This window comes from Chenopodium album, chromosome 12, assembly GCF_948465745.1.
Source record: "Chenopodium album chromosome 12, dcCheAlbu1.1, whole genome shotgun sequence".
In the NCBI taxonomy this organism is placed as follows: domain Eukaryota; kingdom Viridiplantae; phylum Streptophyta; class Magnoliopsida; order Caryophyllales; family Amaranthaceae; genus Chenopodium; species Chenopodium album.
In genome coordinates, this window is record NC_137845.1 from 5,701,999 (window position 1) to 5,723,893 (window position 21,895).

At 33.5% G+C, this 21,895-nt stretch overlaps 2 protein-coding genes across 4 annotated transcripts; both read left to right on the forward strand.

Annotated features, from left to right (window-relative positions):
• The first annotated feature begins 249 nt into the window (after positions 1–249).
• On the forward strand, positions 250–11,009 carry LOC145570148 (uncharacterized). Of its 3 annotated transcripts, none has more exons than XR_014096396.1 (11): positions 250–774; positions 1,658–1,701; positions 2,349–2,472; positions 3,355–3,490; positions 4,405–4,976; positions 6,784–7,120; positions 7,379–7,598; positions 8,542–8,634; positions 9,073–9,338; positions 9,434–9,516; positions 9,803–9,939. XR_014096396.1 is itself a non-coding variant. In XM_081629157.1 (11 exons), exons 1-10 carry the CDS (start codon positions 600–602, stop codon positions 10,133–10,135), a joined length of 2,478 nt encoding a protein of 825 aa, XP_081485283.1. In that variant the 5' UTR covers positions 251–599; the 3' UTR covers positions 10,136–10,183; positions 10,605–11,009. The 3 variants fall into 3 exon arrangements, 2 of the variants coding, with proteins under 2 accessions (XP_081485283.1, XP_081485282.1); XM_081629157.1 differs by adding an exon at positions 10,605–11,009 and having other exon boundaries at positions 251–774; positions 9,073–9,516; positions 9,803–10,183; XM_081629156.1 differs by having other exon boundaries at positions 251–774; positions 9,073–9,516; positions 9,803–10,265.
• Positions 11,010–18,958: 7,949 nt separating this feature from the next.
• LOC145571764 (protein BIG GRAIN 1-like B) lies at positions 18,959–20,594 on the forward strand. Its single transcript, XM_081630797.1, has one exon. The coding sequence runs from the start codon at positions 19,270–19,272 to the stop codon at positions 20,551–20,553; it is 1,284 nt and encodes a 427-aa protein (XP_081486923.1). The 5' UTR covers positions 18,959–19,269; the 3' UTR covers positions 20,554–20,594.
• The last annotated feature ends 1,301 nt before the right edge of the window (positions 20,595–21,895 follow it).

Consider the following 21,895-nt stretch of genomic DNA (forward strand, 5'->3'; position numbering starts at 1 on the left):
AAATAATAAAGAAATGAACCTATTTATTCAATTACAAGAGTTAAAAAAAAAAAACCCAGAACATCGCTCGGGCCACACACTAGTTATGAATTTAATTAGTAGTTGACTCAAAATAGCAAAAAATAAAAATCAATAATAAATTAAAAAAAAAAAAAAAACCAAACCTTATTTTAAAGCCCAAACACTTCCAAATCCAACCAAGCAACCCAAAGTAAAAACTTGGAAAAAAAAATCCAAATTAATAATTTGAAAAAATAAAAAAAAGTTTTTGAAAAACATGACATCCTAAAATGAAGCCAAAAATAATTTCAAAACCCTTAAAAAACAGTTTCTCTCTCTTCTTACTCTCCCCCAAAAAAAACTTCCCTCTCCCTCTTTTTTTCTCTCTCTTCATTCCCCTTCTTCTTCTTCCGCCTTCTCTTTCATCTAATGCAAACCCTAAAACCCTTTTTTACGTCTTTCTTTTCTTAGGGTTTTTCACTCTTCTTCTTCGTTGTACGTAAATTTAGGGCTTAATTTTTAAGATTTGGGGATTTTTCTGTTTTTTCTGCGTGTTTTTTTTTTTGGTTTTTGTTTCTTCTGTTTTAATCAGAAAAAATATGGTTACTATGTTGAAGACTGAAGGTGGGACTGCAATTGTTTCTGCTAATGTGGAGAAAACCATTCAATCGATCAAAGAAATTGTGGGTAATCACTCTGATTCTGAAATTTACAACACTCTCAAAGAAAGTAATATGGACCCTAATGAAACTGCTCAAAAATTATTGAACCAAGGTATATTTTCTTTGATGTTTTTGGGGTTTTTGATGTTGATATTGTTGTCCATTTCTGGGGTTTTTGTTTTGTTGATTGTTTTGAAATTTAAGGGTTTGGGAACTGGGGTTTTACTGTTTTAGTTGCTAATTTGAAGTGCATGTTAAAAAGGTGCTTAATTAGTGGGTGTAATAATGAAGTATTTGTAGTTTTAAGCTTATATTTTATGAAATCTTTTAAGTTTTTTATGATTGTTGTACTGTATTACTGTGTGTGCTTATTGTGTCCGTCTTTTTTTGTTTTTACTCTGTGCTTTTCGAAGATTGGAACGAGAATGTAGAAAAATAATGCCCCTTCTCTACTCAAAGGGGAGTAGACTGAGATTTATGAGGAATGAGGCAACTTTTGTCGAATGTGACCCTGTAATTTTCTTACTATTAAGGCTAGATTTTTGAGTTGATATAAGGCATTAATATGTTACGCTCTAGTTTTAAAATGGGACTCTTGGTGTGTGGAGATAATGCTAGACTAGTGACATATAATCTTTGGATTTCAGAAGATGCCCTGAATTAGTTTGAATAATTCAAGTATTGTAGTGAGTCTTGTGAGGGTTTAGACTACAGTGTTTCTGATTTTTTGTATCGATTTCTCGTTGTTGCAAGACTAATGTCAGTTTTGAGGAGAATATTGGTTTAATGATATGCATGTATATGCAACATTTAGCTGGGAGGATTTTGCTTCAAAATGTAGGTTGATTGAGGTAAACGATTAATTGGACTGTACAAGCTATCTAATTTTGTTGTAGGTGGTTAGTAGATAGTTTGCTGAATGCCGATCTAACATGTTCATAATGATCAAATTCACACTCTTACTCAGTCTTAATCTATTGATTTTCATCTGGCAGATCCCTTTCATGAAGTGAGAAGGAGACGAGAGAAGAAGAAAGAGGTAATTTTTTTGTGATTCCTATCATTATTGTTTATTTTTTGAATCAGCAAATAAATTATTTGTATTCATATTATTGCTGCTGCAAGTTGTTACCCTAAATTGTTTTTTGATATATGTATACTCTTTGCTGGGGTTTCTTTGTAAATTCCTTGTATGCAAACTGTAATCTTGTCTCTGAGCAGGGCATGTAACAATTAAGGACTATGCTCCTTTTACCTGGTTGTGACTATGGGCTTCTGCTGTTTTGAGTATTTTAGGTTGAGCTTGTGTCTTATTCAAGTATATATTGATATGTGTTGCCCTCTGGATGTGGCTATGTGTGCCATAGAGGACTATAGATTGTCATTTTGAACTGGAAAGACTGATCACTAGAGTAAAAGGGATATATACATTTCTGTCTATTCATTTTCTGTCAATAATACACAGCATTATATTAAATTTCAATTGTATTTTGACTTAATGTTTTGAGAATGCCACTTTGTAACCCTTATACTCATGTATTCATTTATATTTTCAGTTATGTTAATTTATGTTATTGTCTAGGATTTATTGTCAAAGTCTTTTTGTGTGCTGTTTATTGGGTTTAAATTAATACTTACTATGTGGTACTTAGAATGTGGTACTAAATATGTGGTATTATTTCCCAGAATGCAGTTTACAATGGTCATGTTGAGCCAAGGAAGCGGACTGAACATACAGGTCAAGGGTTGAAGTTTTATGGTTCTAATCGTAATGTTCATAGAGGGGGCTACAGAAGGAATCCTGTAAATGGTAATTGGAATTTTGACAAGCCAGTTTATTATTCTTCTTTATATTGTATATTTTTCAGTCTGTGTCCTGTTTAGTACTAATGGAAACCATTTGTACTCTGTTGCTATAGACATGTGGGTGCTAGTAATAATGATCTCAGTGTTGTAAAATATTAATCTTGAATAGTTTATGCATCTTTTATTTGGTAGGTATGAATGTTGATTCGAGCAGATTGAATTTTTCAGTTAAAGATGACTCTGATTTGAGTCAAAATTTGAAATTTTTTTAAAATTGTGATTGTCATCCTCCAAATAGTTTTTTATTTTTATTTTTTATAAATTGTTTTAGTGTGGTTCTGGGAAAGTACCGGAGAATAGATGTGTGGCCCACATACTTACCCACCTTTCCAACAATTGTGGTAGGTATTTGATGAGATATCACAATCTACAAGAAGTGAAAAGTTTAGATTTTGATTTGTTTTATGCCCTAATTGTTACATAGATTGTGCTTTATGATATTTTGATGTTATTAGGATTGATTCCTGACAGTGGTAATAAATTTTAGAATATTATTAAAAATTAATTACTCAGCAGAAACATTTGATTGATTTGACAAAGCTGAACATGAATGATGAATGTAATACTCCATTCATCCCACAATAATTACTAACTTTTGTTTAAATTTTTTATCCACCATTTTTTTCATTGAAAAATACTTACACCTAAACATCTTGCCAGGCTTCCATTATTGTGGCACACCATTGATTACATTCTGCTTATTAATTGTACTTCATATTTTCTAAAAATTTTAAACAGAACAATTGTCTTTAGGACTGGAGAGTATATCTATGGCAAGAGTTACGTTCTTGTAATTCAATGTTATTGACAATATTTTCTATTCTAGATGCTGGAGTAAGTCGGGAGTTTCGTGTTGTGAGAGACAACAGAGTAAATCAGAATTCTGATAGAGATGCCAAGGCTTCAACTCAAGTTTCATCATTGCCTAATGATCAGCGGAGTAACAGTGTTTCTGAGAAAAGGTATCTTTCACTGTCTTATTTTTCTCTGCTTTTCTACTTCTGTTAGGTGGGAGTATTATGCAGTATTGCAACTGTTGTGTGATTTTTACTCTGAAGACCCATTATCAGTGTACTGCCATCATAATCTTTTCTATACTTTGGCTTGTTTGTTTTATACATATTGAAATCTGGTGCATGCTATAATTGCTATACGTTCTGTACCTATATTGAAATTTTATGACCTTATTTACTTCTCTTCCTTATGGGGTGGACTTTCTATCATGGATTTTTCATGTATATGAATGAAGAGATCAGCTAAGAGTATTATTTCACAACTTAGGTTCATATTCAATTACAATCTAGCCTATGAGCCTCCCTATAAATGTAAATGTAATTTAATTTGTATCTATAGGAAGTTTATTAATGACATCATTATGTTGTTTTACAAAAGATATAAGCTGTTATTTTGAAGTCATGAAACATGTTAGATGATGTTCAGCAGTAGTTTTTTATACTACCTCCGTCTCTGAATTGATGCATCTTATTCCTTTATGGGATATTTCACAATAGATGCATCTTATTCTTTTATGGGATATTTCTCAATAGATGCATCTATTCTCCTTTTAGTAAAATTTTATGTGCAAAATTACTAAATTTTAGGTGGGGACCAAACTTTACCTGTAGTACTTCAGCCCTTGATGGTTAGTACATGGGCATTTATGTCCATCACTCCACTCTCTCTACCTTTTATTGGTTTGTGTGCCATATACATAGGTATGCATCAATTGAGAAAAGGATGAAGTAGTATTCAATTATATTCACAAGATGATTGTTGAACGCCAGCCTATGTAAATTTTTTAAAGATGTTCCTCTCTTTATTCCGTCTTCTTTGCTTTTCTGTTTCCTGAGTTGCATCACTTTTCATGATATGGCAGTACATCCTCAGTGCCTAACTATCAAAGACACTCAAGTGGGCGCTCTTTTCAAACTTCCAACAGGGTGCGTGATTTTCGGCCTAAAATAGCCCGAGACTTAAATTCTGACTCTCGAATTGGGCCTTTTGAGAAGAAATCAGCTGTTAAACATTCTGAGTCACAAGTTATAGTGACGAGGCCAAACGATTCACACTCCCAAGCCGGTAGTACTGTTTCTTCAAATACTGTAGGTGTTTATGCTTCTGCTTCAGATCCTGTGCATGTTCCGTCAGCCGATTCTAGATCTTCTGCGGCTATTGGTGCTATTAGACGTGAAGTTGGAGTTGTTGGCAGTCGTCGACAATCTTCAGATAATAGCTCGAAGTTGCCTTCTCAGCAAAGTATTTCTAATACTAATTCAGTGCTGGGAAGTGCATCCACAGCCGAACCATTCCAGCCGATCAATGCTGCTTCTGGACATGACCAAACTCATGCTACTGCTGTGGAATCTGCAGTTGTTAGCTCCACTGGAAGCAGATCAAACAGTCACTTTAGTAATAGATTGCATCAACAATCTGTTTCCCATCAGAAAGGTAGGTATTCCACTTTGTGCTTAGCCTTGAAATTCCAATGTTGTGGCATGATATCTCAAGTCTTATCTAGCTAACAGATAAATTATCTTCTCATCTTCATCGCAACCTGTTGTGTTTTTCTTGTACTTTTTATCATTCATTGCAAACCATAATTTTAAATAATCTCCAAAAGAGCTAATTCCTAAAGAAGCTTTCTTTCATATTACCTCCTAAAATGATCTAGTTGACCTGATACTGCTGCAATTGTTAGGGAATTTGAAAACAGAGGGATAGTAAGTAATGCCATTGAACATCGACAAACTAATGCAGCCTATTCTGGTGAAACCTAGCTGCATGTCCTGTCTTAGAACTCACAAGCGGAGAGCTGACAGAAATACCCTGTTTGGTGTTAAATTTGGCATCTCTCACTTGTGTTCAGCAGTTCAGATTTTTAAAATAATGTATTCCTATTTTCCTACAGAGTTCTTTAGCTTAATATTTTGTTTTGATATGGTATTCTTGCTAGGAAGCTAAAATAGGCGATTCTGCTTTGCCATGTCACTGCCAGATGCTGGGAATTAGTGCTGTGCATGCACAAATATTTAACTTTTCATTGGAGTTTTGAATATTATGATATTAGTGGTTAATAGAATAGGAGATATATGTTGATACTTGCAACTGAGTATGAAAATGAGTACTAGTGCTTTCTCTTCATTATAAAAGGATGCTTTGTTTTTGAGTAGTAGTATAACGCAGTAATTTTTTTATTAATTACAACATCCAAATCTAATGAATCAGGATTTGGAAATTAAATAATTTATCTGAGGAAGTTGAACTTTGTATCAGTTCTTTTTGAATAGAACCTAATCTTGATTCAGTAACTATTACTGAAGTCTGTAACGAATGACTTGAGCAACAAGAACAAGGGCTTGATCACATATGTAAGAAGGGGCAGGAAAGGACAGCAGCAGGGTCCGTTAGGGAAGGAGGTAGGGGAGTAGCCACCAAATCAGTGAGCAGCCAAGGACTGCTGTGAAGGTCACATTGTGACAGCTGCAATATTTGTCATCTTTCTGTTCTTGGCTGATTGTGTACATATAAGTAAAGGGGGGGGGGGGGGGGGGTAGGAACGTGCTAGGTAGCTGGTATTTTGTAAACACTTGAGTGTAGAGAATTGTGCCCTCAAGGTACTATTGAGAGAGTGGTGGCCTCAAGCCTCCTTGTGTGCAAGTTTTGATCCTTATTCATCAATGAAATAGCTGCCTACTTCCCTAGAATTCATCTTTCAATTGCTTCCCTTCTAATATTACCGTAGTAGTTAACTAGTACGTTACAAAGTCAAGCCTTAACTGCCCCTTATTTATCACAAATTCACAAACTGACAATTGACAGAGGATGCTAGGTAAGCTGAAAGACTATTGTCAATTCAAGGACACAGGATTATCCTGTTTGTTTGTATACAAAGAAAGTTTGAAATTACTTTTGAGCCAATATTCAAGTTCTAGTCACTACAATGCTGAAGCTATACTTGCCTGATTATTAGAACACTCTAACTTGACTTTCAACCAAAGGATTCTTGTACCTGAATCTAGTACATGAAATTGTTGAAAGACTACCAATTGGTGAGACAACTCAAAAGGTTTTTGGAGAAAGTAGACCCAAAAATTCAGATGTCATTTTTACGGAGATATATATCCCACTAGATTATTTTAGTCTATCTTATTAGTAGTGTATTATTTCCTTTTCAAGTTATATTAGTTACAAGGCTGTGTTTCTGATTGTGTTGAATATTCATTGTTTAGAATTTTGATGTTGAATTGTTCTTTAGGTGCTTTGCCCGGTAAAGAATGGAAGCCCAAGTCAACCCAGAAGTCTAGTGTGTCGAGTCCGGGTGTGATTGGATCACCCGTGAAATCTGTCTTGCATCTGGCTGATAATTCCAAGAATGTTGAGAACAAAGTGGAGCTGTTGCAAGATAAGCTCTCTCAAGTAAACATTCAGGAGAGTCAAAATGTCATCATTGCTCAACACATTCGGGTTCCGGAGAATGACCGACGTAGGCTGACTTTTGGAACTTTTGGTCTGGAATCAGATATTGCAGAGAACTCTGTTTCCACAACTCAAGCAGTCGATGGAGTTGAGGAGACACCCGAGGCATCTTCTAGGTTTGTTGAGTTATTTGGCTTATAATTTTTTTTATTAAAATGTATTAGTGGAATTTTTTATGCTTTGACACTCAAAATTAGACCCTGAATCTGAGGTACAGTTTTGTATTGAGCTCCCTGAACTATACTTTTGCTGTACTTCCTGAGTTCCTGCTTCTCATGACCTGTAAAAGTCAATTGTTTTTGTATTATTGCCCATTACTACTTTACTTGTGATATATGAACTTAGCAGCATGTCTTTTCTTATCTGCAATGCAGCAACCAGCAGATAAGTTCTGCTGATGGTCAAATTCGGAATTCTGGTTCTAGTAGTCCTTCAAGGGCATCATCAGAAAACCTGTCGCCTGACAAAAAGGATTCATCTGGTATTTCCAATGCAGAAGATTTTAGTAATATGGGTTTGGTCCACAACAGCTCATCTTTGACGGCTTCAAAGTCTCACCAACACCAGGAGTCTACAGAATTCCCTAATTTTTCCGTAAGTTTATTGTATTCTATTATAACTAAGTGGTTACCTTGATTTTTCTTTATCTGATTTTCTTTGACAAGACAAACCTGTTCACATGCTTTTGGACAAATGCTGTTTATAGTACCTGTGCTGGTAGAATATTTATAAAATACCTTATCAATGACTCGACAATGAGAGTGTAGATTAGAATATCAGATAAAACATGGACCTCTCACCAGTTAACAAGGATGAATTGAAATGAATTATTATTCTCATTCTAGAGATTACTTCAGCCATCTGTCATCATGTCTTAGGTCATTGACCAAGAGTTTATGTTGTATACCTCAAAATTGTCTCTAAACAATGCACTCTGAAGTATTAATGACTGTAAATTGATAATTCTTAGAGTTGGGCCTTTAGGAAAAATCCCTAGATCAATCAATTGGTCATGAAATTTTCCATATTAAGGTCCAAGAATTTGTGGCTTATTCTCGGTATCTTTACATATGTGTCTGGTGTAGTACATCAATGGGTTTCTCTGTTCTGATTCAAGGCTACTTGTTTCCTTTCTCCCTTTTATTCAACTGTAGGGTAATGTTTGAAAGTCTGTTAAAGTGATCTATTTGGGTTTTGAGCTCTGCACTTGGGCTTAAGTTTAGATAACTCATCTACTTAGGGTAGCCAAGTCCACGAAACACAGGTTATGGGTTTGACTAGAGCTCTTCTAAGCTGAATGTTGCTTTGGCAAAAGTCAACTTCAGTGGATGCAATATGTGGAATCAGTACAATGTGAGAGGCTTTACGAGATGATTAACAAACCATGTAATAAACTTATTATTTAAGGACCTGTGTATGATTGATAGTCATGTGTCTAAATTTGATGTTCATGGTTAGACTTACAAGCTGTGTTTCATGTGGAAAGATGTATTTTCATTTAATGGCTTTACTCAGTGTGCTGTGTGTTTGTCTGCAGGCATATGATCAGCAAACAGTTTACGATGTGTCATATTTTAGACCTTCTATTGATGATGCTGTACGTGGTTCTGGTCTACCCTCTCCTCAGGAGGTAGTTTTTGTTTGCAATTCATTTACAAACAAAAGTAGTCTGTCTTTTGATTTGTTATTGTGAAATGGATTTGTTATTTCTGTTGTACGAATGTCATGGACATATTTGGCTGACTGCTGTGTGGATGGGGCTCTTGAGGTGAGGAGTTGGATTCTTGTTCTTCTTTGCAAAGATGAGACAGCATTATGCTCTCCACCTGATTTAATAAGTTATCAAATACTATAACAGGGCCATATTGAAGAAATTGAATACTTTAAAACAACAGTAAAAGGAAATGCTTTCTTTTTGCTAAATTTTCGCAGTTCTTTTTGATGTTACGCCGACTGCTGAGAACGTATCATTTTTATAAGATATTCTGCCTGAAATTTGTATTTTTGAGTTCGATGTTGTTCAGTCAGTAGTCTCAGTACCTAAATTTATCTGCTTGTGTATCAACAGGCTTTACCATTACACACTGCCAACAGTGTTCCATCATCTTCTGTTGGAATGATGCAGCAGCAGGCGCCTATGGCTCAGATGTATCCGCAAGTTCATCTTTCGCATTATGCTAATGTCATGCCATATCGGCAGTATCTTCCTCCACTGTATGTTCCACCAATGGTTCCTGGGTTTTCTGGCAACCCTGGCTATCCCCACCTATCAAATGGAAGCAGTTATGTCTTGATGCCTGGTGGCAGTTCCCATATTCCTGCAAACAGCCTTAAGTATGGGGTTCAACAATTCAAACCTTTTCCTGCAGTTAGTCCTACAGGCTTTGGCAATTTGGCTAACCCCTCTGGATATGCCATCAATGCTCCAGGAGTTGTTGGTGGACCTACAGGTCTTGATGATTCATCCCGCATGAAATATAAAGATAACAACCTTTACGTGCCAAATCCACAGGTATCGTGATTTATATCCTCTAACATGAAGTATGAACTTGGAATATTTTTTTCTGCACAAGTACATATTGCTCTCGTTGTGGGTCTTGTGCAGAGGTTAGGTCAAAGTATCTTACATTACCTTGTATGGTATTTGTGGATTATCATTGTGATGCATTTAAGTGTATTCATTATTACTTGGACAAAAACTGTGACCATTCTATGCTCAGAGTCATCTAACAGATGGTTAGTAAAAAAATCTGGTACCTTAGTTTCTGTCCTTATCTTTCATTATTTTATCATTTCAGGCTGAAACTTCTGAAATTTGGATTCAGAATCACAGGGATCATCCTGGGATGCAATCAACTCCATATTATAACATGCAGGGGCAGGCAACTCACCCTGCTGCTTACTTACAGTCCCACACAGGTCATGCTTCTTTCAATGGAGCAGGTGTAGCACAATCTTCTCAAATGCAATTTCCTGGGATGTATCCTCCTCAGCCGACTGCAATGCCCAATGCCCATCATCTGGGCGGTGGCAATATTGGAGTTGGAGTTGCTCCAACAGCTCCTGGTGCACAGGTTGGGGGTTATCAGCAGCCTCAAATCAGTCATCACAACTGGACAACAAATTTCTAAGAAGCTAATCCATTCCATGATTGTTTATGTCAGGGGTGGATTATTTAGGTACAGGTTCCAAATTTTCTTGTTATTATGACCCTAACTCTTATCAATTTTATTAAATAGAATATGTGGTGTTCAGCTGTCTTGTCCTCTCCTCTCTAATGCTGTTGGCTCTCATAAACCTAATATAATCTAACATAGCCCTTTTTGAACTCCATGCATTGATCTTCTTTCAGATCCTTAGCGCGCTCAACATTATAGTACAAGTTCATATTAACGATTTCATCTTCTCACTCGTTATTATATTATGTTTCTGTTTTCAAACCCCTGACCTCTTGAACAGATTAGAGTTCTCGGACTACTACGGCTTGCATCCCAAGTGTACTGCTTGTTATTATATTGCTCTAACTTTGCTCTGTCAGTTTGAAGATATCTTGTATATCCTTTATAACTAGATTGATTTGAATGAGAGAAATTTTTTCAGGTGTAATATGAAAGTGAATAGTTAAGAGAGGGAAAAGCAGTTTATCTGGTCCTTTAATTTGTAGCAGTCTTTTAATGTTGATGGGGAATAAAGCTGGGTTGTTTCGGCTTTATCATAGGGAAACCGTGAAGATGTAAAGAGGTAAATAACCGGCAAAAGATGCGGCAGTTCTTTGTTGATCCCGAGGAACAGTTTTTGTCACTTAAACTTTACTGCCTTTTTTTTTTTTTTTTTTTTTTGGCTTTTTGATCCAAAATTATATGTTCCCTCAATTTCACTAGGGTATACTTCGCTTTAACTCTCTTTATTCCTTTATTCTCTCATATTCACATTTACCCGTATGGACCATAGACTAGGAGTATTCCGTCGCATGTTTCGTACCACTCTTTTTCGAGATTGTTGTATTCACCCCTATTGAACAGACAAACTCGTGCTTGCTCGTACTATGTTTAATTGAGTGGGTACAAGTAAAACCCTTAAATGTGTGCTGAGTTTGTATTGTTTGAACTAATGTTATTAGTTCGGGATTACAAATTCTTATTGATTTGGAGATTAATGTGAAGGTTTATCTTTTGTTAACGAATAGTGTCAATTTTGTCGAACTGTTTAATTTTCTTGTACCAAGGGTACACGTTTGCGAATTGAATGTACATTGTACAAATCCTAAGACCTGTATTCATTTATACAAAGATGCTGATTAGTATGGTATACCTTCAAAATATGGACCATAATATTATGAATTGTTATTTTCCTAAATATGGAGCAATTAATTGTCATTTGAAGCAATGTATTAATATTAATATTATGAAGAGGTTAGAGACAATGAGAGGAACAAATCAAAGGTATTGTTGCAAACAAATACAGGCAAGGAACAGTGTTGCCACCTTAACATTTGCTTAATTGTGTGTGGTCCGTTTCTTATGCGAACACTGTTGTCGTGATGTTGGATAAAGCACATTCAAATTCATTAATACTCCTTTGAATAGTACTTTTTTCTTAAGGAGTACCAAGAATATCAATATTTTTAATAATTACGTATCCTTGAGTCTAAGAATTGATAGCCATAGGTAATATATTGTTGCACAAATTTTAGGGTTCTTGTGTTTATTCAATGAATGTGACAAATTTTGAGAGTAGAACTTAAAACAAGATTATTTTTAGATGGGAGTTATAAAATTATTTCCAAGTTGATTCTTATAACAATAATAATATGCATTTGTTGAGGTAAATGTATTGTTTCTATGACAGGTGTGACAATATATTAGTTGAAACTATAAAGGTAAATGTGTTGATTTAGACAATTTATTAGAAGGTAAAGTTTTAGAATTGGAAGAATGGACTAAAATAATCGAAGGTCTTGCGTTGTAAGTTGATTTGTTTGTACATGTCTTTAGCAAGCCATTAAAAAGAGATCGAAATAATTGAGTTTACGATCATTTTATATTAGAAAGAGACGCTGATATTGTTATCGATGCAGTTATAATCGAAGAAGTGAAAAAACAAAAAACAATCTTAATCCTACAAAAGATGTAAAGTCATATTCATGACATAAGTGTATAATTAATAAGGTGATGTTGTGGGATGATCATGATATTGGTATACATGAACAAAGTATACAAGTCAAAATCTCTTAAAGGCTCAATTTCAAGAGCATCGCCACGTGTGAGTTATAACAAAAGGATTAGTGGTTCACGTGCCACACGAGAATATGGGCCAATCTTAAGAAAGCGAAATCGGGTGGGTGACCCTATTGAGTTTTTTACATTAATAACCTCTTAATTAAGCTCTACTTTATTTTTGGGCTCATGTGAATCGGGTGGGTGAACCTTTGGGAGCTACTTTTTTTTTTTTTTTTTTCGAAATCTCTTTTGACATGTGAATAACGACATTGATAGTTAACTTAGAGGAAAATAACACTAACTTGAGGGTTTATTACATAAAATGTCATACCTTTTTTTTGTCTTATTATGAGTGTTAAATTTAGTGATAGTAGCTAGGTTTATTTCACTAATTACTTCGAGGGTAAGGTTGAGAGATTAAAATGCACTATATAAAGTGTAATACTCGTTATCAAAAATTTGAAAAAAAAAGGTGAAGAATACACTTTTACATAATACATAGCACGTACATAGAATTAATTATTGCACAATTTCTTCATTTACAAAGTTGACAACATTTAAAATATACAAAGAAAAGATTTGAAGGTTTTTTTTGGAAATGCTAAATACTTGTATAATTGTTATAAGAGTGAACCATTTTAATTTATTAATTTTACTTATGATCAAATTTCCCATACTGCCCCTAGTCCCTACTACCACAAAAAAAAAAATCCAACCATCTTATAGATTTATTACACAGTAATTAATCAAAAAAGGATCACAAACTAGTAATCATTTCAATAAATCTAAGAACTATTAACAAGAGGTTGAGTAATCAATCCACCTTCCAAGATTCAATTTTCCAACTAAAAAAGGATTAATATAGTTATAAACTTATAATTGATAAGATGATGAACATGCATTATTCTAAGGAAGAAATGATGAAAGACATGGACATTAAGTCTTTAATTATTTAGGTGGGTGTGGTATAACATCAAGTGGGTAACAAATTTAAATTAGACCCTTAATTTAACCAATCAAATTAAATTAGGGAATTTTTATTTGCACCTTATTACGCATACTTAATTGGCAGCCACTAGTATAATATCGTAGCTTAGGTTGCGAGGTAGCTTAATGCATGAGTACCTTGCATGTAGTTACGTCGCATCATATATAGGAGATAGTTGAAGCGCATTCATTTGCATAATAATAATGGATCGGTTAACAAATTAACTTACGTGTTGATTTGTATGAATCAAGCTAGGTGATTTTCGAGTTAGACTTACTTTTTTACGTGCTACTTATCTAGTTTAACATGAAGATTGCTTTTTTCGTGCAATTATGTTTAGTATTTCTACTTTTGAAATTTAATCAGTGATTTTAAGATTATGTACATTTGTGAACGCAAGAGCTTTAATAAATGATATCCAAATTTATATGTACAGATTACTTTTATACGTGTATAAGGAGTGAGATGATGAGCGGGGTGCATTTTTCTTCTTTAAGGAACACTCAATCACATGATTAATTAATAAGGAAATTCTGTTGAAAAATAATTTAAGTAAATATGCTAGAGCTAGAACTCTTTTATTTTAATTTAATATATATATAATACACAAAAATGAAATAAAGGAATTACATATTTCGTGGTTTGAATGTACAGATGAAGTTGTTCACCATCAAAATATTTCACATTTACAGCTTTGAATTATTATAGTTAAAAGATTAAAAACTACTACAAACTTATAATTTTGCCTAAGTTTGATGATAATGATATATATCTTGTTTGAATTAGACCATCAATGGCAACCAATTTCGAATTGATAATCAAGAACTTTTGAATTTGCAAAAAAAAAAAAAAAAAAATACCTTGAAAGACTACTTTCGCTAGCTTAGCTTAGTGGGTTTCCTTCCAAAGTGGCCATTACATTTCCATGATTTGAATGGAATCTAGTCATTTTTCAAGTCACCTCACAAAATCACGATCTCAAGGGAATCTCAAAATTTAATTACATGCTTAAATTAGCTTAATTTTACAAGCTAAATCATAATTTTATAATATGATCATGCAAATTAAAGTTCTAAAACAATAAGGACACATGTCAACAACGATCATATATGCTTGTACTAGACTATTTATGAATGACCTAGCATGATTTATGCTTTAAACAAGGGTACCAAGCTAGCTATGATTTAGTTGGTGCCCTAAGGCTAGTAGCTTACTAGAATATATAGTAACCTAAAACTACCTTTAGCTTCACTAGCTATTTAATCTTTAGAAATGCAATAGTAGAGATTTATTAATCTTCATAGAATGCCAACTTTTTTTTTTTTTTGCTAATTAAAGTCTAATCATGATAAATTTTGTTGATGTTAGTGCTACGTCAAGTAACTTTCTTTGATCCAAATTTGTGTATGTTACTAGCTAGGTCCTATAAACAGTTATAAATCATCATTCATAGGCAATCAAAGCTACTTACAAGTGCATGGATTTAAGAGGCAAGAGCGGATCTACCAATTTCTAACACCCAATTAAAATTGAAAACCTAATTCTTGGTTAATTTTGATAGGTTTATATATCCGATACATATATTTAGTTCATAGAATTCTCCTCGATGTAAACTATACACAAAAATGACATTTGATTATTAGTATCATAATCACTAAACCTAAAAAAGATATAGATAGGGATATTGAAATTCAAGAGGTATATATAATAAGTTTGTTAAAATATCTTATAAACACTAGCATGCTAATAAAATTAGCTATGAAACAAGAATAACTAGAAAAGGAAGCAAAGAGGTATCTTCGTACAATTCCTCAAACAAGCTAAAGACGATTATTTAGTCTAAGTACATACTAAACAATATATTTACATATAAATATATATATATTTAAATGAATTTGTGGAAAGTTGTTATCATTATATATAACGTGAATTTGAAGGGACGAATTGAAGGAAGAGGGGAAAAGAATAGAAGAAGCATGAAAAATATATTACATAATAATTTTTTAAAGTAATAGTACAATAAAATAATTATCAATTATACATATTGGTCCACTTTTATGATTTGTTCTAATCCTTTGCTTAATTAAATCAATCAATCAACATGAAAATCAAATCTTACTTTTAATTAAAAAATAATTAAATATTCTTGCACCTAAATTAAACATACAAGGGATCCTATCTTTTTTCTTTTTTCTCTCTAATAAAGGTGGAATAGCCACGAGTGCAATCATTATTATGCATATTAAGAGTAGCCCACCAAAACATACACAAAAAAATTCTTACTCTCTTTTTAACATGCACATGCGCACACAAAGGATCATCCAACTAATTAAAGTGGGTTTTAACTAATTAATTACTGTCCTAATTTTGGAGTACTATACTTATAGTTCTTATATTAACCTTTTTATTTCTTAATTAATCTCGATCTTTTTCTTGTTCAAAAGGCTAAGATTAGTTCATATTAAGCTAATTCGTACAACACTTAATTATGCAAGTACTACAAAGCTACCTAGGGAGCTCCTAGTGTGAAAGATGGGAAGACACTTAAGACTATTTTTTTTTTTCCCTTCTTGAAAAACGAATACCAAGTATATTAGAAGCTAAGTCATCATGTAGTACTTCTTGTGTCCTTTTTCATGATGAATGGTTCTTTTGTAGATACCCTTACATGTGATGTAAAAATACTTTGTTGCATGTATGCACCTAGAAATATTAACGCAACCAGTTAATACTCTTGCATGTGATGTAAGCACTGGACACGTGATCCAAAACTTGACACCCACTGTGTGTATTGGCCTAGGTTGTGGATCAGAGTGCATAATTAACACAACGAGTTATTATGATAATTAAACCTAGACACGAGAGAAGATTAGATAATCATTAATCCACATTGGTTACCAATCACCATTTTCCTCCAACAATGACAATAACTAGGGGTGAGCATGGGACGGGTACCCGTACTGTTAGTACTAACGGTTCGGGTACCCGATAACCAATATCACTAAAAGTGATATCCATAAACCGAACCAATAAGTTCGGGTACCCGGATTTTCAGATCGGTTATCGGGTATCCAATAAGGTATCCAATAATGATAATTAAACTTAATAATTTAGTTATTATGATATCTTTTAACACTAATTAACAACAATACCACATGATCTTGATCAAATTATTAATAATATTACTAATCATCGATATTATAAAGTGATTATGAAGTAAAGTAAGAGTTTAGATTTTGGAAAAATAGATTTAAGTAGGAAAATAAGAACAAAAAATTGCTTATCGGATCGGATTGGGTAACCGTTAATTTTAAAATGATACCCAATAACCATACCCAATAACAAGTTATCGGAACGAGTACCCGAACCATTATGGTTATCGGATCCGGTAACCGTTAAGTTTAAAATGATACCCAATAACTATACCCGATAACAAATTATCGGAACCCGAACTGTAATGGTTATCGGATCGAGTATCCTAATTTTCGGAACGGTTACGAAACGGGTTTTCAATTTTTCGGGTAGTTTTGCTCAGCCCTAATAGTAACTAACCAAAAAAAAAATAACAATAACTAACCAAAAAAAAAAATAAATAAATAAAAAGGTCTCCTCTTTCATCGAGGAGAAAGGTAAGAAATTTCAAAGTATAACATGTGAAGCGCAACTACGCAAAAGAGAAAAGAATAGGAAAGCAATTAATATTTTCATGTCCATACTTCCCTACTTGTCTTCCTCCAGCTAAGCATGCTCGATCTTCTATGTTCTAAATTTCCTGTAATTTTTAATTTTTTTTCAGATTTATTTTAACTACGCAGAAGAGAAAAGAATAGGAAATCCAGAAATGAATGTAAGGAGTACTTTGTAGTCGTGTATAGTATTATAATTTAACTATTTACTACTACGTATAAGAAAGTTTATACGATGCACGATTTATTTATTTTGGATAAGAGAAGGGAGAAACAAGATAGTTAATATCTACACGTTCAATTATAAATGTGCCTTTGTTATATATTTCACATAATTTATTTGAATAGAAGAATTCTTATGGAAATACCCGTTAGTGCGTGCTCTACCAAGCTAAGGTTAGCATGACTAATACGGAATAGTTAGTATTTCATAAATTATGATTTGTCTGATCTTATATGGACAATATATATTGCTAGAAATAAAAAAATAAAAAAAAAGTGAGATTTATTTTGCTCTGTTACATCAAATATTAACATTATGTTAATAAAAAATACCTATCTTCGTTGTCCCCCCCAAAAAAAATAAAATAAAATAATAATAATAATAATAAAAAAAAAAACCTATCTTACATTTAGAATATTGTATGTAGAAATAGCATATGGCAATGATAAATGTATTGCACACTTGTGGCTCTGACACTTGAATGTTGTATGTAGGAGTATAAATGGTACTTGAGAGTTTAGTGTTAGCCGGTTAGCATGCATCATCCCGATCGAATAATAATGGAAAACGAGTGTCCCAATTTAGAATATTTTTTGTCTTTATTTGTTGTTACCTTTCGTGCCTACTTGAATACAAAAGTATCAAGAGTCATTTACTAATGGAACCACTCATGAAACCTAAGCTATATTTCCAATAACTTGGCAACACTCTTCCATTTATGTGAGGACAAATTAAAGCACTCGTGCTATCTCCAATTCCTTCTAAAGCATTTTGTTCGTCTAATCATACACACTTTATTAGATTTTTTTTTTTGAAGGTGGTAATAAAACAATTCCGAAACAGAGTTTATTATTTTAGGTTATCTGATACAATTCTAGTTAAATCTTACTTCATCTATACCTTAGGGACGACGAAGGAAGGGTAAAGAATTCATCTCTATGAGAGCCTTTAATGATTCGAATATGTGATTTCCAAGTCAGGACTCAAGAGTAATCTCTCTCTTTTTTATTTATTTATTTATTATTATTATTGTTAATTGTTGGTACTGTTCTCAACAGGGTTTATTCGATCCTTTATAACTCCTATTTAGTACGAAGTACAATAACAATATATTCTTGTAGAGGTTTTTCTAAATTATGAGTTTATTATGACAAACAAGTATTAAACGAGTAAATAATTGACAATTGATTTTAGGGATTACATCTCATTTGAACTTGTAAGTAGTCTAATTATGTATATCCTCATGATACATATAGACCATGCATATATGCATGTATACCCAAATTTAGTTGTTAATAATTTGAGTCTTTAATCTGACCAACACTTAATCCTCTATAGAGTTTCTATACCAAAAAAAAATTCAAGTTTATTTTAAGTTACTACTTGTATTGTACATCTAGCTATTAACCTCTAAAAATAAAATAAAGAATAAAAAAATTAAAATGACCTTGGCTGCTTTCATTCAAGGACGTATATATAAGGGAAATTCTCAATAATAGCCCCTGTTTGGCTATTTTTGCTTATTTCCAATCATAGTTAATTTTTAATTTGATTATCAATTTTAACACACTTGATTAAGGTCACGTTTGAGAAATTTGATAATCAAAATAAAAATTGGCTATCATTAAAAATAAGTAATATCAAATGACTATCATTGAAAATTTCTCATATACAATTATTATACAATATACGGTGTAAATCAATTGATTTTAAAATGAAACCATACCGCACCATTATATGACCCACATAGATCGCTTTTTGGGCGCGTACATACAAACCCACACATCCTTTATAAGAGCCGACTATCTCCATACACACTTCACACACTATTACACACTTCCTTTTAAAAAACACAAACATCTGTTCTCTCTCTCTATTCTTCATACTCACTCTCTAAAATTGTCTCCTCCTCCTTTGGCGTGGAATTAGGCTTTCATTACTGTCTCTTCTCTAATCTCCCCCCTTAACACCATCAATCACTCTTGTACTACCAAACACAAACACTACTCATTCTCCCCCTTTTTTTTTTTCTTTTAAAATTACCCCTAAAATACCATCTATTTTCCCCTGTTTTCACCCCAATTCCATTCCCCTTCATCATACCATTTCTCATATCCTCTCCTCTCCATCGAAACTCGAAACCCGAAAAATGAACGGCATATCCACAACTTCCACCAGTAGTAGCAGCAGCAGAAGACAGCATTACAATCAAAACTCTCATTACAACTCCCCTTCTTTTTCCTCCTCGCTTCTCGAGGAAATCTACCGTTCTTTCGACGAAGACGAGGGGGATAATCATTACCATCACCACCACCACCACCACCACCACCATCAAACCAATGATGGTTACAGGAAGGTAAAGAACAGTAAGAGCGTAATTGAGAGAGACATCGAGATCGAGAGACTACGAGGCGTAAATCGAGTGGTGTTAGAGCAATGGATGGATAACGAGAGAATTAATCGCCGCCGTAATTCTATGGCGGCGATTAATTCTACCTCTGCTAAATTTAACTCGTCTTCTTCGACGAGTTCCTCCGATTCCAGCTCCGGAATCGGAGGATTTTCGTCATCTGATACTGAATCATTCTACGGATCATCAAAATCGAAGTCGGTGCCGACATTGAAGCCGATAAAAACAAACCTAAGTCAGCCGGAATTTCACCGGAAAAGCTACTCCGATGAAATTCCGGCGAAGAAGAAAGGTAACAAAGAAGGTAATCTTCAGAAAAGAGCGTTGAAGCTTTACGGCGATTTGAAGAAAGTGAAACAACCGATTTCACCTGGTGGTAAACTCGCTAGCTTTCTTAACTCGTTGTTTAACTCAAACTCGTCGAAAAAGCCGAAGATCTCATCGTCATCGTCGTCGTTGTCGTCATCGGCGAATGTTATGAAATACTCTACGTCGACGCCGTCTACGGCGTCGTCGTACTCGCGGTCGTGTTTGAGTAAAACTCCGTCGTCCGCCGGGAGGTTTGAGAGGCGGTCGGTGAGGTTTTGTCCGGTGAGTACCGTGATCGCCGCCACCACCGCTGCCACCGACGATGATAAAGTGTATAATGATGGTAAAAGAGAAGATAGGTGGAGAGAGAAAGCTACTACTCGTAATAGTAGTACGTTGAAAAACGAGTTTAAAGTTCAGATGAGTGAAAAGCAAAAGAGAGTAGAAGAAGTTGCTAAGGAGTTGTTAAAGAATTATCATCATGGAAGAAAATATCAAAATGAGAGTAGTAATAATAAGACGAAAAATCGCGTTTTCGACGATGAGGATGAGGAGGATGATGATGTTAGTTGTTGTAGCTCGGATCTTTTCGAGCTCGATCACTTGCTAGAAGTTGGAAGTGATCATCATCGGATGTACCTTGAAGAGTTGCCGGTGTATGAAACTACTCATGTTCATACTAATAGAGCTATTGCTAATGGATTAATTTTGTAATTTGGTGATTAATTTTTATGAGATAGTAATTAATTTTAATATGTTATAAGTTCTTTTTTGCTAATTTAACCTAATATTTTGATTACTATTAGTCCATTTTATTTGATTCAACTATTTAGAGCTTCATTGGATTCTTGGTGTTATGGTATAGTCTAGATTGTATAGTAGTTCTTATATGTGGGTCTAGTTTTGTTGATGGATGGAGAAGTAAATAATGTAGGGGCTAAGTTTTTTTGAGTGCATGATTTGAGAGATGAATACTTGGTTGAAATATTAGACAATTTAATGTGCATGTGTTTTTTAACCGTTTTTTTTTCTTTTTGATTCTCCATTAATTATTCAAAAGTTAGGATATAAATTGCAAAACCATAAAAGATACAACTCAAGTTTGAAATATACTATGTAATTTATACTAGTAGTTAACAAACTACGTACATAGTTTGTTACTTTATTCTACTTCGTAAACCATTGTTAATAAAGGTGGGACATAAAAATATTAAATTTACATTTTATTATTGTTTTCACATAATTTCCGATTTTAATTTTCACCATATACAAAACATGACTCTATTCAAAAAAAATATGCAAAACATGACTAGCTTTTGCTACCTTTGATCCATTAGTTTGGTCATCTTACTCTTTTTTTTTTTTTTTGGTTCCAATAAAAGATTTTAAATGGCAAGAATAAAAAAAATAAAAAATAAAATTCAGAGGAAGCTTAAGTTGTTAGCTATGATTTCATTAAATCATACACGGCTATTATTTTGTACGGATAAAGTAAAACATCTATACCACAAAAATTGTATAGATTCCATAAATGACTTGTAATTTCTAAGGACATAATTCACTCACACTTATCTGAGTTATTATCTCCACTAAGTTAAAGTCAACAAAAGAAGTCATTTCCTCCATATGTATACATAGCCTAAAGTTTAAGCCAGCCTAAAATTCCAAGCAAAGAATAACAAGTTAGCTATATTACTTATTTTCTTGTACTTATTATACTTATAAATTAAACCATATACCTTAATACCAAAGCTAGCATATAGAAGTATGGATATATATAGTTTTTTTTTTTTTTTTTTTTTTTTTTTTTAAAAAAAAAAAAAGGAGAAAGAAGAGAGGGAGTAAAGAGGAAGTAAGCATAGATTCGAGATCATGTTCACACACCAGAAAAAGGTGATTGATGATCTAAAGCGGATAATTTACTTACCTGGGAATGAAAAGTCTTTAATTTTAATTTTCATCACATACATACATTCACGTGTGTATAAATAAAATAACCTATAGTTTTTATTTAATGTTTTACTAAAATAAAAATGTATGTTATGTTATGTAGGGT

Bases quoted from the DNA above. Each gene is read 5' to 3' on its own strand.
- LOC145571764 (XM_081630797.1), top strand. From the start codon at position 19,270: ATGAACGGCATATCCACAACTTCCACCAGTAGTAGCAGCAGCAGAAGA.
- LOC145570148 (XM_081629157.1), top strand. From the start codon at position 600: ATGGTTACTATGTTGAAGACTGAAGGTGGGACTGCAATTGTTTCTGCT. The intron at 775-1,657 runs GTATATTTTCTT...TTCATCTGGCAG, and splicing joins TCAAAAATTATTGAACCAAG to ATCCCTTTCATGAAGTGAGA. The intron at 7,121-7,378 runs GTTTGTTGAGTT...TCTGCAATGCAG, and splicing joins ACACCCGAGGCATCTTCTAG to CAACCAGCAGATAAGTTCTG.